The sequence below is a fragment of the Pteronotus mesoamericanus genome, unplaced genomic scaffold, assembly GCF_021234165.1.
Source record: "Pteronotus mesoamericanus isolate MK-2021 breed Mesoamerican mustached bat unplaced genomic scaffold, CSHL_Meso_final contig_169, whole genome shotgun sequence".
Lineage (NCBI taxonomy): Eukaryota > Metazoa > Chordata > Mammalia > Chiroptera > Mormoopidae > Pteronotus > Pteronotus mesoamericanus.
The window spans coordinates 17,454,497-17,467,105 of NW_026555068.1; the positions used below are offsets into that span (position 1 = coordinate 17,454,497).

The following is a 12,609-nucleotide window of genomic DNA, read 5'->3' on the forward strand; positions in this document are numbered from 1 at the left end:
GCTCCCGCAGCCTCCGCGTCCTCCCGCTCGCCCTCCTCTCGCAGCCAGCGCTCCGCCGGGCCCAGGACCCGGGAGTCCGCGGCGCCGGCTCGGGGCTGCGGGATGGGGAGTTAGCGTCACGGCGGCCGCAGTGGCCGCAGCGCAGCCGGCCGCCGCCGCCGCCGCCGCCGGGCCCGTCCCGCCGGGGACGCCGGGCGCGGCCAGCCCGCCCCGGAGCCAGGCCCGCGGGCGGCGGCCGCGGCGCTGGGCAGGTGGATGCTGCTGGAAGATGGCGCCCTCGGGCCCGGGCAGCGTCAGGCGGCGGTGCCGGCGGGTGCTGTACTGGATCCCGGTGGTGTTCATCAGCCTCCTGCTCGGCTGGTCCTACTACGCCTACGCCATCCAGCTGTGCATCGGTGAGTGCGCCCCGCGGCCGCCCCGCGCGGCCTCGCCCCCCGCGCGGCGCACGCGACGGTCCCGGGACGCGGGACCCCGGGCGCCCGCAGCCGCGCCTCCACGCCCCGCCCCGGAGACCCCCGGGCGCCGCCGACGCGCCGCCTTCCGCTGCTTCCTTCGCCCGGGGGACCCACCTTCCCCTCGCAAGTCTCGGGTTAAGGTGTCACCTCCACTCCGACAGACCTGCAGCCGGACACCCCCTTCGCCTCCCGGTGCCCACTGTCACCGCGGCCACACCCCCCACCGCAGCCGGACGGCGCCCGGGGACCTGAGTTCTCGGCCGTCACGGCCTCCGCCGCCGAGGCCGGGAGGCTGCGCCGGAGGCTGAGGGCTCCGCTCTGGGCCCGGACCCGAGCCGCCCCGCAGCCGCGCGGGCGACGCGGCTGGGCCTCGCTGTCACGGCTGCGCCTTTCTGGTTGTCCTTAATCTACTTTTTAAAAATTGGCGACAGCACTCAGGGGCGTTTTTGCCGCCTTTATGATTCGAGGGTTGCCAGTTGGACACTTTCTAGTTGCAAGGAGGTAGGAGGAGGGGGCAGGCTACTAGAAAGTATTCGAAGACCTGCACAATTTAGATGTTAAAAAAAATTAGCAGCAGAAGGAAAAAGGTGGACCCCCGAGGTTTTTTTCATCCAGAAAGCCAAGTGGCTCAAGTCCAAGTTTGGGGCCCCCGAATGGTTGGGTAAGGGACTTGCAATGCTGAAGGCTTCAAAAAATAAATAAGTAAGTAAGTAAATAAATAAATAAAGCGGATTATGCACAGTTAGGGAACACAGTGATGTCCCTTCGTGTAAGCAGGCAGAGGTTTGGTGAAAGCCGGTGTCTGTTATCGCCTGCCCCTGACTTGTGACCGCAACGAAGACAACGCCTGGGTTTTGTCTTGTGGGGGACCCATCCGCCTTAGGTGGGCGAGGGAGGGAGTTTAGAGGGTGGCCTGTCCAGCCGAACCCTCTCAGCATAAGCATGTTCAAAGTTTCAAGATTCAGGCATAGAAAGTGTCTAAAGCCACCTCGCCCCCACGGCGTTGCCCCTTGGGAGAAATAGTAGCTGTCAGAATAATACACAGAAAATAGTGAGTGACATAACTTCGAAGAGAACTGGGACTTCCACTTTCATGTAGTTTTAAAAGTCGACATTATTCTTTTGTTTATTGAATTTAGAAATATTTCAGTGCAAAAGAAAAGTGAGCCTTTTTTAATTAAAAATAAAAGAGTTGGGTTGTACGGAAATCATGCAGACCGTGCGTCTAAATATAGTGCAGCCATCTAAATGTCCAGGAAGAAAGTTTTCAGAGCCATGTTGGATTTTGTATTCACTGTTAATGTTAAAATAGTTTGCCTTATTGAGATACACTGTAGATGTTACATAATAATTAGAAACCTTTGTGGTATTTCATTCCTTCGCCTCATAAAAGCGGTGCACAGTTTCAATTAATGGAACTGTGCAAAAGAGGGAAGCACCAGAAGACGTTCTTAGCAAAACAGGCAGCTTATTCTCCTCCGTTATCACATTAAGCTGAGAAGCTTAGCCTGATACAGTGTGTCACATCGCTCTGGAGGGAGCCCGTGAAGTGAGGGAGGCTTTTCTCTCCTTACAGTCGCCCCTGCCCCTGGCTGAGATGCTGTGTGGGAGGTCTTACTGTAACAGTTAGACAGGTGATGGGGGCGGGACTAAGTGGAAAATTGCTGTTATATCTGGATGATATTTTTTATATATGGGGTGGACGAAAGTAGGTTTACAGTTGTGAGTATGTGAAACACAGATTTTTTTCTTGTGTTATTATTTTCACGATCTGTTAGGTCTGCTTCCACACGAACGACTGTGAACCTACTTTTGCCCCACCCTGTGTGTTTTCTGTGTGTTTAAGATAAATCTACAGTATCCATGAAATCTACCTGACTATTTCAGTAAGTGACAATTTGGCTGAGCGGGAGAATGCCTCTTTGTAAACTGCCGAAGTGACATGGCCTGTTATTGAAAAACCTTCCCTGGTGATCAAAAGTGAAGTCTTGTATGGCTTCTCCTTACTGCCTCCCAAGCCTGGTACAGAGCCCATCACATTGAAGGCAACCCTGAAATGGCCTTGAACAAATCGATAAACGATGGAGAGGCAGCATCTCTGAGGTTGTCAGAAAGTTTTTATGCTTTTATTTCTGTGGAAAGACACAGTAGGTTAACTGTATGGAAGGTCCAGATTGCAGAATCTAGAAAACAGAGTTAAGTTGAAAAGGACTTGATTCTGGAGACTGGGGCAGTTTAGGAGAGGTAAGGCTGTGGTTGGATGGGACGTTGAAATTAACGGTACAGGTCTTCACAGGCACCAGGGAAGATGGCGACTGGCGTGGCAGACACACAAATCCAGCCTCCTCTCCTCTTCACAAACAAAGCAAATGCGAGTGCCAACCTTCCCCACACCCCGCCCCCCGCCCCCAGCAGTAGTCATGTCTCAGACCGCCCTGCCCTTGTGGATTCTTTTCCTCTTGGAAGTTGTTATTTATAATCAGATCTTCCACATTTCACTTATAAAACATCGGCCAGGTTTGGGACCAGAGAGTGGGGTCCGGGGGCTGGGAACTGGACTAGGTAACAAACCGAATAGAATAATCGGGGTGATTTACCGTGGTCCTCCTCCTGCGTCTGCTCTCAGCTGAGGATGACCCTGACGATATATTACCCTGTGCCCTTTGCTGAGTGAACTGCAGTTTAGGAGTAGTGCTTATCCTGGTATCCTTGGAAACTGGAGATAATGATTCTCATTACAGTTAGTTTCTATATTTAACAATTGGATGTGTGTGGCCCGCTAGGCACCTTGTCAGTTAGCATAATGTGTGCTTAGTGTTTGTATTTTATAAAAATAAACTCATATCTCTTCTTGGAATATGGGTATGTAAAAACTAGAGAGGAGGTACATATGTTGTATGAAGGTCAAGTGTTCAGGGTCAGTGTCCTTTTCTACAAGGGAAAAGCTAAAATAGGACTGCTGATACTTGCGATCGTTCAGAACACGTTCGTCTGGTGTGCTGATGAACTGGGCTCCTTTATTCAGTTTCCTCCCCTTCTTGCTCCCCCCTCCCTCCTACTGCTCTCTCAACCCCAGCTTCTTTTGTCTTAAAGTCTTTTGATTCCTTTAATGATCAGTTAGCTTGTTTTCCATAAAGTAGTCTAAATTCAAAGGGCAGAATTTGTAAGCTGGTACTTAGGCTGCAGAATTACAGGGAGCGAAGGCAGCCTGCAGCCTCAGGCACGCTTGGGACCATGGATTTACCAGGCATGGTTTATATGTGTTACAAATCCATTATGGCAGACAATGCATTAACTCTGCTTGTGGGAGAAGGTAACTGAAGTTTTTCCTTTCTGCTGCTCATATTGAAACTTGTTTTAACTCTTTCTTTAAATCTTTTTATTTTGTCATACTTTCAAATTGACAGAAAAGTTTCAATAGCACAAGAAACCTCCACACACATACACACACACAGCCGCTTACTTAACCATACCTCCTTTTCTCCTGTGTTTGATTTCATCTCGTGTTGTTTTGCACAGTAACGTGCTCTTCAGACTTGTAGCCCATGGGGGAGTGGGCTCTATACCATGTGCCCCCAGGGTGTAACTAGGCTGTAACATCTAGGCTTGGGCAGGTGTGCTCTGTGACATTTGCACAATGACAGTTGCCTAACATTGCATTTCTCAGAAGGTATCCCCTTCATTAAGCAGCACATGACTCCTCAACTCTGCTGTTGTAGCAGAAAAGCAGCCTTAGACAATACTTGGTCAAATAGCTGTGGCTGTGTTCCAGTCAAACTTTACCCATAAAAATAGTTAGCAGAATCGGACTTGGCCCTTGGGCAATAGACTACTGACTTTGGAGTATGTCAGAAGTTAGCCCACTGGAGTATTGGGGGTTTACTCACAGTTTTGCAGTCTTTATTAAGAAATCTCTCTCAGATCATTGCAGCATCCTGTATTCCACAGTGATTACTGAAGATGCTCAAGAATCAAAAGAATTAGTCTACACATAGGGGGTCATTTAAGAGATATACAATCATGTTTTTCTTTTTAAAAAACAAACAAAGATCCTTAGGATAAAATATGTAAAACCTCATACTTGGATATCGTTAGCTATGATCTGCCTTTAATTCAAGGCCATTGCAAACCCGAAGATGGAGATTGAATGGGGTTCTAAGCTGCCTTTTTTAAAAAGATTTTATCTATTAATTTTTAGAGAGAGGGGAAAGAGAGGGAAAGAAACATCAATGTGTGGTTGCCTCTCGTTCGCCCCCAACTGGGGTCCTGGCCCGCAACCGAGGCATGTGCCCTGACTGGGAACCGAACCGGCAATCCTTTGGTTTGCAGGCTGGTGCTCAGTCCACTGAGCCACACCAGCCAGGGCCTAACTTGCCTTTTATTGTGAAATATAGTTGAGCCACACAGAGAAAGCAGTGTGTTCTTGGTGTTGGTAAACTAGCATTTAAAAAGTTACGCAGGACGTTAAAGCTTTTTAAAAAAAATGGGACAGATGGTTTTAGGAATACAAATTACTATCTGTAATTATTAAAATAGTCTTAAATGAGATGAGGGCACATGCATAGAAAACTGATGTATACAAAACATTTAATGTCCAAAACACTAAGAATTTTTTTCTTGTTGACTATAATGATGCAAAGTATATTACTTCTGTGACTTTTCCTGATATTGTCAAATATTTAAAAAATTTAAATTTCTGTGAGCATGGCTTCAAATCTAAAATTCAAATGTATAAATATGATATGCTGCACATTCTTGATCCATGCAGCCATTTGATTTTAATATAAATGGTCCTTGGGAAAGCAGGAGAAAAGAAGACTGCTTAATGCTATCTTGGTTCCATTTAGTGTGTCAGAAAATTATTATTTAAAAAAAAATTGGATAATGCCATATTATTGTTTGTTGTTAAATCCTATTAGAGATAACCCCTGTAAAACAATTAACACAGTGCTGAGCATGTAGAGGTGCTTGGTAAATATTGAATGAATTAATCCCTTTGATTTTTAAGTATTATTAAATCCATTTTTAATATGAAAACATGCAATTGCATAATGTTAATAGGTAAGAGAAGAGGATCCAGCAGTCAAAAGTCAATTGCAACTAAGGTTTGTTGTAAAGAAGTTTCCTTTCAAATGCTTCCTGAGATTGTCATCCATGCTATCAAATGCAATACTTGCTCAAGTGTTTCTGCCAATAAAACAGAAGCGGAAGGTATGCTTTCTTAAATCAAGATAATTAACTGTCTTGAGGGAAGGCACGCTTCCCCAAGGTTGGAGAAAGGTTTGCTTCAGAAGGGTTGGCGTAGGATTCACTCAAAAGCACTTACTGAATCCTTGTGCCAGACACCTTTGTCCGCAGATATTTTAGAGAACTGAACAGAGATCTTTGACTAATAGCTAGGGAAAAAATTGCCTCTGGGGAGAAAAAAGACAAAAACTAACCAACCAAACAAATCACCACCACCACCACCAAAACCTGAAACTTTCTGTGTGCCTTGGGCAGGAGGAACGGGGTTGTTACCTTTCAGGATGCCATTCCCATATCAGAATGGCAGGAAAGAAAAATAGAAAACAAAACACCCCATGCCCAGGAGCCTGTGAATTGGTTGCTGGACCAACATAAAAAAAAAAAATCAATAAAGCTGGAAAAAGGAGCTGATGGCGAGCACTTCCGAAGTATTGAATTTCTAATTGTATTATACATCTTACCACATATAAATATCTCAGAGTAAGGTTGTGGCCAGCAGTTTTCGCCCCTCCTGCCAACAAGGTGGCTGTTTCAGCTCCCTCATTTCTTACGTGACGCTTGGGTGACTTTTACTCTGCTCCCCGCTTGGGGCCCTGACTTGGTGGGTGACACAGAGCAGGGTGCAGAGAATTTCCTCAGCCACCAACTCAGTGAATCCGAGGGAAGCTGGAGAGCCAGCATAGACAGTGGGCAGAGGCCAAGAGAAGAGGGATGGAGCGGGGCTGACACTGCAGGGAGGACCGGCCCTGGTCACCTGCCCAGAGTCCTGAGGCCGCCCCTGCTCCCTGCGGCTTTGTGGAGGGGGCTCCAGCTGCCTCAGCCACTGGCTGCCTGCCCCGAGGTCACGCTGCGTCCAGGCCCCGGGGTTCAGCAGGAGCAGGCGTTTGATCTCTTTGGTGTCCATGGTAGAAAGAAGTGCCAGGAAGAAGAAAGAGAAAAACAAATGTGTTTCAGAGATTAGGATGGCTGAGGTCTCCATGAGAAGACCCTCATTCATATTTTTTGCTTGTTTGTTTCATTTGTTTTTATTGATAGAAAATTTGTGGGTTTTCTTCTCAGAAAAATGAAACCATGACTTGTCATTTTATAATTTATACTGATGATTCCCTGTACTTTGAGGGTTATAGCACATCGCTCAGCCTTCATTTCTCTAGGAAGTGGTGAGTTCATGGGTCCCCCGAGACACCAGCACTATTTGTGATGACTGTACAACTACTATCTTGTGTAGCTTGCAAAATGATAGATGAGAACACAGCATCGATGCTTAATGCTCTCTGGTGTGAAACCAGCTTTCCAAAGATTTTTTAGAAAGACAGTTTTTATATTGTGTGGGATCCAATGATTTTATATTAGCATTTAGGTGTATCACAGAGAATTAATAACAAAAGTATAATAACAAAAATATTTCTTAATAGTCCATTAGAAAATTGTCACAATGTTTTTGCTAATTCCTTTCAGGGTAATTTTATTACAAGGTCTTAATTGTTATCTCAGTCAAATGCTGAGGGTGGAAGGATGGCACTTGCCAGGCAGGGAGGGGGTGGAGTCGGCGCAGGGGGAGGAGGTACATGACCTGTTTTCTTAAGAAGCATATGGTAGCAAGGAAGTAACCAGCTATGATTGCCTGAAATTTCTCATTTAAAAATGATGTCACATTTTGAGATATTCATGTAGCATTTTTCCCAACTTTTCATCTGACTATGCCTTTAAAAAAAAAGGTTTATTTATTTTTAGACAGAGGAGAAGAGAGGGAGAAAGGGAAGGAGAGAAACATTGATGTGAGAAACAGCCATTGGTTGCCTCTCGAATGCGCCCCAACTGGGGACCAAACTTGCAACCTATATGCCTTTTAAATTTTATCATAAATATTAGTGCCTGAAATGTTACAAAATCCACTTTTATTTAGGAGGCACCCAGGCAAAAAATATGCTGCACTTACTATCTTCTCTCAGATCACTTTAGATATGTTTTGATTACATTTTAAAAATGTAAATGAAGGACAAGTGCTTTTATAAAGATGGCTGAGTTTTATTTCCTTGCCTGTATTTCTCCATAATATCCTGAAATTTCTCTTCCCCTGGAGTGTAAATTGAGCATTCCTGCTCTATGTAAATTCATTTGATCTCATTGTATTAGTTCACTAGCTTTGTAGCTGTCCAGAGCAGTGCATCACCAAAACAAACATTGAGCATCAATCAAGAAACCTTCTCTCAGTCCTTTGAAATCAAATATCCAAAGAGTTCAGTAGTTTCAAGGTAGTTTATTTTAGTGATCATCTTATAATAAATAGGCTCCCTATAAAAAGCAGTTCATACATTTCCAAGAACTATAAATTTATTTGACTATAATTCCATGAAATTTGACAAACCAGAATGCTTTGTCATGCTGATCTAGTTTCTTATGTATAGATAAAATTAAATTTCTGTTTCTGTGTTTATTGCATTAGGTAAAAAAAAAAGGGGGGTTTTCACCATATTTAAAAGATATTGTTTAGAATGAGGTGTCTTAGACGAACTTGTGTCCCTGATTCTCTGGGGAGCCCAATAGTCATTTTAAAGAGGTCTGTGAAGCTGAAATATGTCCTTTCACCAGATTTGCAGGGATGTGAGAGACGGCGTGGCTTCAAATGTGGTGTCTGTCATGCGCAGAGAACTCACAGTGGGAGGACTTCAGAGGGAAAGCACCTGCTCCCGATGAGCCCATGTTGGATGTTGAGCCAAACTAGAGGGGCCTGACACCATTTATGTGAGAGTAAAAGATTTCCATTACGAACCTCAAACTGAAAGTCAGATTGAAATCGCAGAGGCTGATTTGTGATCAAGTTGATTACTAGGTGGACAACTACATGCAATGTGTTCTAGGAAGAAAGTCAATAAGTGATTTATCTCCTTAACTATGACTAGTGATTATCAAGGGCTTCTTCAGGGGCGTCAGTGAATGGGACAGGAGGAAGGCAAGGACCAGTTTGACTTGATCAAAGGTTTAGTTATAGAATATTTTAAATGAAAAGCAGCTTATTCCTGGAGCACGACGTCCTAAAAACCAAGGTACATAGAGCTAAGAGCCGTGTGTCTGTTGGCACTACAGGCCCCCCAAACTTGCATTTTACAAATAATGACAACGTCCGAGAACTGAATGCATTTCTACCATCTGTAATTTACTGAATACTCTTTTAATTTATTCGTCCATGCAAAAACACTTATTAACGACTCTTGGAGTTCACAGTCCAGTTCAGGGCCGGGAGAACAAAGCCGAAACATACCTAAGTGGCCTAAGTGATTCGTCCGAGGGTCTTCAGAGTCAGGACGGAAAGCCACAGCCGGGCAGGAAGGCCGGGGGAAGGGTTAAATTGAAACCATGGCGGTGGGGGGAGCGGAGGTCATGGAACTGAAGCAAGGCCCGAAGATGCCCGGGGATGTAACCACGCTGGTCCTGGGAAGGAATGGTGAGCGTGTAGGCCGAGGCGGGGGCTGCCGGCGCACGGGAGGAGGGTGCCGAGAGGCCCTTGGCTGCAGCGGAGTGAGCAGGGGGGAGGGCAGTGGGTGACGAGGTCAGGGACTGCGGAACAGGTACTTGTACTGGGCGTGGCATGAAGGTCCATCGGAACAGGTACTTGTACTGGGCGTGGCAGGAAGGTCCATCGGAACAGGTACTTGTACTGGCCGTGGCAGGAAGGTCCATCGGCAGGTGTTGAGTAGCACAGGACGCGCTATATGACTTATGCTTACAAAGGCCATTCCGGCCGCTGTGTCACCTGGGCAGCGTCATCTGGCCGGGTCAGACACGGCGGTGTGGCCCTGCCCGGGGCTGGGGAGTGGAAATGGTGAGAGAGCGGCCGAGATTCTGGGCGTGTTCGTAGAGCGGAGACAGCCGCGTTTCCAGACAGACGCGGGCGTCGTGGACGAGGCAGAGGAGTCCCGCTGATGCCAGGGTTTGGGCCCGGACGCGGGGTGGGGCGGGGGGATGAGAACCGCCGAGGGCAGGGGCCGGTGCGCGGGCCCTGAAGCACAGCGCTGGGGAAGCAGATGCATGTTGAGTGGCATTTGGGGGAAGAGTCTGAACTGGAGGAATCAGTTGCAGAGCCTTCAGCATATAAATGGGTTTAAGGAGTTAACGCTGGATCCTTTTACTCTACCAAAGGAGTGGATGTACTATGAGGCAGGCTTCCTTTTCTTATTATCAAAGAAAACCTATAGAAAATTCCACAAGAGCCTGGCCAGCCCGGGAGGGCTCCGGCGCCAGCTGGACTTGCTTCATGGGGCCTTTTGTGAGCGCGGTAGACATTCAAGCCTCAAAGGACATGATCTTTTATCTGTTTTAGCTTTATGTTATTTGATCGCTCAGGAGTTCATGAACAAGATTGTAATTCTTTGATAGTTTCAGATTATCATGGGCTGAATTGTGACCCCCAATCTGTATGTTGAAGCCCTAACCTCAGCACCTCAGAATATGACTGTATTTGGGCTAGAGCAGCGAATCTAAACGTTTTTCATCCCATGAAGCACATAAACTAATTACTAAAAACTGCGGCATAACAAAAAATATATTTTTTGCTGACTGGACAAAAAATAGGTATAATTTTGATTTATTCACAGTGGGTGGCTGTTGTTTTGTGGGTTGTTGTCATTTCTTAAAACTTGACAATCTAAGGGCAGAGAGGGCAGTGCCCCTGATTAAATAGTCAGGTACCGCATGTTCTAAAGGCTTGTTGCACGCCCTGTGCCATGGCACAGCAGTTGCAAATCTCTAAAATAGAGCCTTTACAAAGGTAATTAAATTAAAATTAGCTCTTTAGGATGAGCCCTAATCTCCTATGATTTGAGGAAACTTGATACAGACACAGAGAGAGTGAGGACAAAGCGAAGACGCGGGGAGAAGGTGGTCCTCTATCGTCAATACCAGCCAGGAAGAGAGGCCTCAAAAAACCACACCTGCCAACGTCTTGATCTTGGATTTCTGGCCTCCAGAACTGTGAGGAAATAGCCAAAACCTTACTGCTGTTTAAGCCACCTAGCCCAAAGTACCTTGTTATAGCAACCTTAGCAAACTAATGCACAGATATAAAAATCAAACGTCCTTTTTTTCTTTCTGAATGTTGAAACGCCATCCTGTATAATAAGGAGTTAGGGGACAAAATTAATTATAGAAGCCCTTTGAAAGTTAAAAGAATAATTTAGAATATGTAAAATATGTGCCCTAATATACTTATAAAATAATCAATAAAAAAAAATAAGAGCTATGGCCTAAGGTACATAGTCTAAACATTCAACAACAGTTGCTGAGTAACCGGAGCACTGATGCTGACTGGTAGAAACATTGCAACGTGTTAGCAAGCGTACATAGTACACACGCTGGGTGAACGTGAGCTGCTGGGCGAATGGGCGCTGCACAGCCCCTGTGTCTGTGGATGCACCGGTCACCTGTGGTCTTAACCATGAACTCGATTCTTATCCACCACACAGGGACATGAATGATCCACAAGGTATTTGTATTGCTTGCAGATCTAGGATAAGTGAAATGGTTTCAGGAAAAGAAAGCAAAGATCATTGAATTGGGAGAGAGCCAGATAGGAAACGTGAGAAGCAGCTCACACGTTGAACAGAGAGGAAGAGCTTCAGTCCAAATGCTTATCGAGGACTATCTTATTCAACTCTGTGCACATTTTTTATACTGCCCACTTGCATTAATGAACACATCTGGCATGTCATTAGGTGGTGTTTGTATAGTGTTGCGCTGTTATAACATGCTGTGTCTTACATCAGGGTTGGTGCACGTCTTTCCTCTGTGGGCTGCCAGTGTATGAAGTCAGATTTGCTTTAGCTGCAACTGAACATGCACACAGTCCCTGCCAGCTGGCCTGTGCGGGTGCTGTAGGTAAACGCAGTGCAGGGCACGGGGCTGAGTTGCTGCAAGGTAGACGGAAAAGGCACACTGTGATGCAAGCTGAGATCAAACACTGTGCACATGAGAAGTTTATCCCATGAATATATGGCAGTGAAGTTATAAGAGGATGTAGTGCTTCCCAGTGACCCGGTACCGAAGGGTGAGCCATGAATAGCTGCATTGCCTTGCATGTGTTAATAGATACCGTGACCCAGTGCTCTACTGCAGTAGCTATTGCTGGTGCCAGTGTCGTTTTAAATCTTTTACTTCGTCCCTTCAAGTGTGCCCCTGTAACTTTTATTTTGATGAGCATCATAAACACAAAAATTGGAAGCACAGCTTTATACCATTTCTGGAGTACTACATAAGTGTCAAATAATTTACATGAACCTAGAAATATCGGTTTAATTTTTTTTTTTAGTGCACTGTGTGTGTTCTGTTAGAGGCACTCCGGTCGTATAGTCCTCAGCATGTCGCTGCTAACGCTGGGAGGTAGTTTTAGAAGGTTGTCTGTTTCCTTGGAGAAGAAAACAGGAAGCATTAGTTTCTCTATGTAATAGATCAGACAGCTAATGTTCTGTAATGAGTAAAAGTACTCTCAATATTGTCCTCTGTGGTAATTCTGAGTATATCAGATAATAAGAGGTTGATCTAAGGATGATTAAAAAATACAGTACAAAAATTGTTTCCATCTGATCTTAAATATTTTTAAATGCTGAACTAACCCAAATGTAAGTGGGATTTTGCTTGCTACCAATGAACAGATATGTTCTTACATAAGAAAGATGCTTAGTTACATTGGGCAAGGTCATCACCTTCCAGTTCTAAAAGTTTGGTCCTGACCAACAAAGGGAACGTGTTGAGAATCCAAAACCCCCACCTGCCCTGTCCCTGGTGGGAGAAAGCTGCGACGCAGGAGCCAGGTAAAACCTCACGGAGGGAGCGGTGTCCACCGCAGGCTTGTGTGGCTCAGTGCGGTCAGTCGTTGCCTCTCAGCCCAAGGGCGCCTAAAAGTGGAAATGAA

At 45.7% G+C, this 12,609-nt stretch overlaps 1 protein-coding gene across 1 annotated transcript in view; it reads left to right on the plus strand.

Moving 5' to 3' along the window:
- Positions 1-268: 268 nt before the first annotated feature.
- The window catches only part of ZDHHC2 (zinc finger DHHC-type palmitoyltransferase 2), a 51,735-nt gene continuing 39,394 nt past the window's right edge, over positions 269-12,609 (plus strand). Inside the window, exon 1 of the mRNA XM_054566103.1 lies at positions 269-395. Within this exon, the coding sequence (XP_054422078.1) occupies positions 269-395 (127 nt within the window). The remainder of the gene's footprint in view (positions 396-12,609) is intronic.